This window comes from Chenopodium quinoa, unplaced genomic scaffold (assembly GCF_001683475.1).
Source record: "Chenopodium quinoa cultivar QQ74 unplaced genomic scaffold, ASM168347v1, whole genome shotgun sequence".
Lineage (NCBI taxonomy): Eukaryota > Viridiplantae > Streptophyta > Magnoliopsida > Caryophyllales > Amaranthaceae > Chenopodium > Chenopodium quinoa.
The window spans coordinates 123,847-127,305 of NW_018743943.1; the positions used below are offsets into that span (position 1 = coordinate 123,847).

Genomic DNA, 3,459 nt, shown 5'->3' on the forward strand with positions numbered 1-3,459 from the left:
ATTTTTTCCAAAGAGATACTTCAAAGCTGCATAATCGGTGAAAACAATAGTCTTAGACCCCAACAAATAACAACGGAACTTTTCAAAAGAATGAACAATCGCCAAAAATTCCTTTTCCGTTGTTGTGTAATTCCTTTGAGCACTATTTAGGGTCTTCAACATATAGTAGATGACATGGAGCTTCTTATCAATCCTTTTACCTAACACACCCCCAATGGTCGTATCACTAGCATCACACATGAGCTCAAAAGGCAAATCACATCTAGGGGCTTGTTCAATAGGAGTGGAAGTCAAAGCTTTCTTCAACTTGTTAAAAGCTTCCAAACAAGCATCATCAAACAAAAAATCGGCATCTTTTTGGAGAAGATCATTTAAAGGCTTAGCAATGAGAGAAAAGTCTTTGATAAACCTTCTATAAAACCTAGCATCTCCCAAAAACGATCTTACTCCTTTCACATTAACCGGAGGTGGCAATTTCTCTATCACCGCAATCATGGCTTTGTCAACCTCTAATTCTTTATGGGAGATTTTGTGTGGAAGCACAATCCCTTCTTCCACCATGAAGTGGCATTTTTCCCAATTTAGCACCAAGTTGACCTTTTCACACCTTTCAAGACACTTCCCAAGATTTTCGAGGCAATTCTCAAATGAAACTCCTCGCACGGAAAAATCGTCCATAAAAACCTCCATTTCTTCTTCTAGCATGTCCCCAAAAATTCTCATCATGCACCTTTGAAAGGTCGCCAGAGCATTACACAATCCAAAGGGCATTCTTCTATATGCAAAAGTACCATAGGGGCATGTGAAGGTTGTCTTTTCTTGATCCTCGGGATGAATAGGAATTTGAAAGAATCCCGAATATCCATCAAGGAAGCAATAGAATATGATTCCCGCATCCAAAAGCTTAGTGATCTCTTTCTTTACTACTTCTCCCATTTGGGGATGTAGTTTCCTTTGTCGTTCAATAGAAGGTAGGGTGCCCTCCTCAAGTGTTATGTGGTGTGTACACAAGGCGGGGCTTATGCCCTTAAGATCATCAATAGTGTACCCCAAAGCACCTTAGTTCTTTCTCAAGACACCACATAACGCTTGAGCTTGGCTCTCACTCAAGGATGCACTTACAATGACGGGATAAGTAGAATTAGGGCCTAAGAATTCATACCTAAGGTGTTATGGTAGAGGTTTGAGCTCTACCATAGGAACACCTTTACCTTCTTTGGTTGAGGCCACATGCAAAGCATCTTGACTTGATATCCCCATACAAATTTGATCATCACTCCCTTCATTGACTCTATCAAGCAAGTCCTCATACAATTGCACTTCCTTGTTTGGGATACCTATCTTTTCCTTGTTCAACAAAACACACTCAAGAGGATCATTAGATGTGAGCAAGTGCTCATGCATGGATTGCACAATATTATCAAGAACTTCAATTCTTATGAAATTCTCAAAAGAAGAAGAGGGATATTTCATGCCTTCATTCAAATCAAATTCAACTACCTCCTCTCCAATCTTAAGAGATATCTTAGCACTTTTGACATCAAACATAGCCCCCGATGTAGCAAGAAATGGTCTACCTAAGATGATAGGGGTAGTAGCACCTTCATCCATATCCAACACTACAAAATCAACCGGAATGATAAATTTCCCAACCCTCAAAGGAACATCTTCTACCTTCCCCTTTGGAATCTTAATTGATCTATCGGCTAATTGCAAAGTAATCTTGGAAGGTAAAATTTCTCCTAGACCCAATCTTTGATAAACCGAATATGGCATAAGACTAACACTAGCTCCTAAGTCATATAGGGCATTATCAATTTGAGTCTTATTAATGGAACAAGGGATTGAGAAATTTCCGGGATCCTTCAACTTAGGAGGCATCTTATTCATGATTATTGCACTACAATGTTCGGGTAGGCTAATTGTTTCCATCATGTCACATGTCCTTTTTCCACTCAAAATCTCTTTGAGGAACTTAGCATAGTTTGGCATTTGTTCTACAACATCGGTGAAAGGAAGAGTTAGATGAAGTTTCTTAAGCATCTCTACAAATTCCCTAAATTGCTCATCCAATTTGTGTCTATTATACCCTTGGGGATAAGGGAGCTTGGGTTTGTAAAGTTCTTTTTCTTTCTCTTTCACTCTTTCCACTTGTTCCTCATCAACTTTCTCACTCAAAGGACACTCGTCTCCCTCAATTTCAATAGGACTCTTGCTAGTGCTCTCACTAGCATCACTCTTCTTAGGTACTCCACCCTCAAGGACCCTACCACTTCTAGTAACAATAGCATCCATAGGGTTCTTAGAATTTAAGATAGGTGAAGTCAAAGAAGAAGAATCCGCAAATTCCTTAAACACATTAGCCAATTGAGAGAGTTTATCACCCAAGTCTTTATTATAAGTCAACATGTGATTGAACTTCTCATCATTCAAAGCCATGTAAGTTTCTAGAATCTTGGCTTGTTTCTCAATAATTTCTTCCAAGAAATTCCTAAAAGAAAATGGTTGATCATAGGAATCATCACTTAAACCTTGAGTATTTGGAACTAAACCAATTGGGGAACCTCTTTGAAAATTTGCTTGAAAATATCCCCTACTTTGATTATTCCAATTACCCCTAGCTTGATTTTGGCCACTTTGTTGACTATGGTTACCATAACTTTGGTTATGATCCCCATGTCCTCGGCCATGACTTTGTTTATTATAACCATGGTTATTGTAGCTACCATGAATCCCTTGGACTCCATGATTTCTACAACCTCCACTTTGGTTATAATTATCATAGTTCACATGATTATGATAATTCCTATTTCCAACATTTCTGTGAACATCAATTCTAGGTTCACATTCATGATCATTAACGTAATTCACATGCTCAACTTCATATCCATCACATTCATCACAAGGAACATTGGGGCACATAGAAGCATCATGGTCATTCATTCCACATAAATCACAAGGCCAACATTCTCTAATCATGCAACAAGAAGAAGAATTAGAGTTAGGGTAAGAAAGTGTAACTCTCCCCTTAATTTGGGAGGGAAGAATCGGAGCTTGCGAAGGTGGCTTCTCAAGCTTTGCTTTGAGTGATACAACCTCTTTCCCTAAATCCGCAATTAAAGTCATCAAATCATTAATGGCATTGAGTTGTTCGATTGAGAACCCCTCGCTAGTTGGCTCTTTCTCCACTTCTTACCAATTCATATAATGTCGCACCACTTCATCTATTGCATCCACCACTTCTTCTTCCGTTTTGTTCATTATTGGGCCTCCGGCTCCGGCATCTAAGCTTGCTCTTCCATAAGAACTCAACCCACCATAGAAGATTTGTATAATTTGATAGGTAGGAATCCCATGGTGTGGACACTCTCTTTGATACTCCTTGTATCTCTTCCATGCTTCATAGAGACTCTCACTAGGACCTTGCTTGAAATTTTGGATCAAAGTTCTTGATTCCGC

General features: G+C 39.0%; 1 protein-coding gene across 1 annotated transcript; it reads right to left on the reverse strand.

The window, feature by feature from the left end:
- Positions 1-1,170: 1,170 nt before the first annotated feature.
- LOC110688909 lies at positions 1,171-2,943 on the reverse strand. The gene has a single exon (XM_021865661.1). The coding sequence runs from the start codon at positions 2,941-2,943 to the stop codon at positions 1,171-1,173; it is 1,773 nt and encodes a 590-aa protein (XP_021721353.1).
- Between the last annotated feature and the right edge of the window lie 516 nt (positions 2,944-3,459).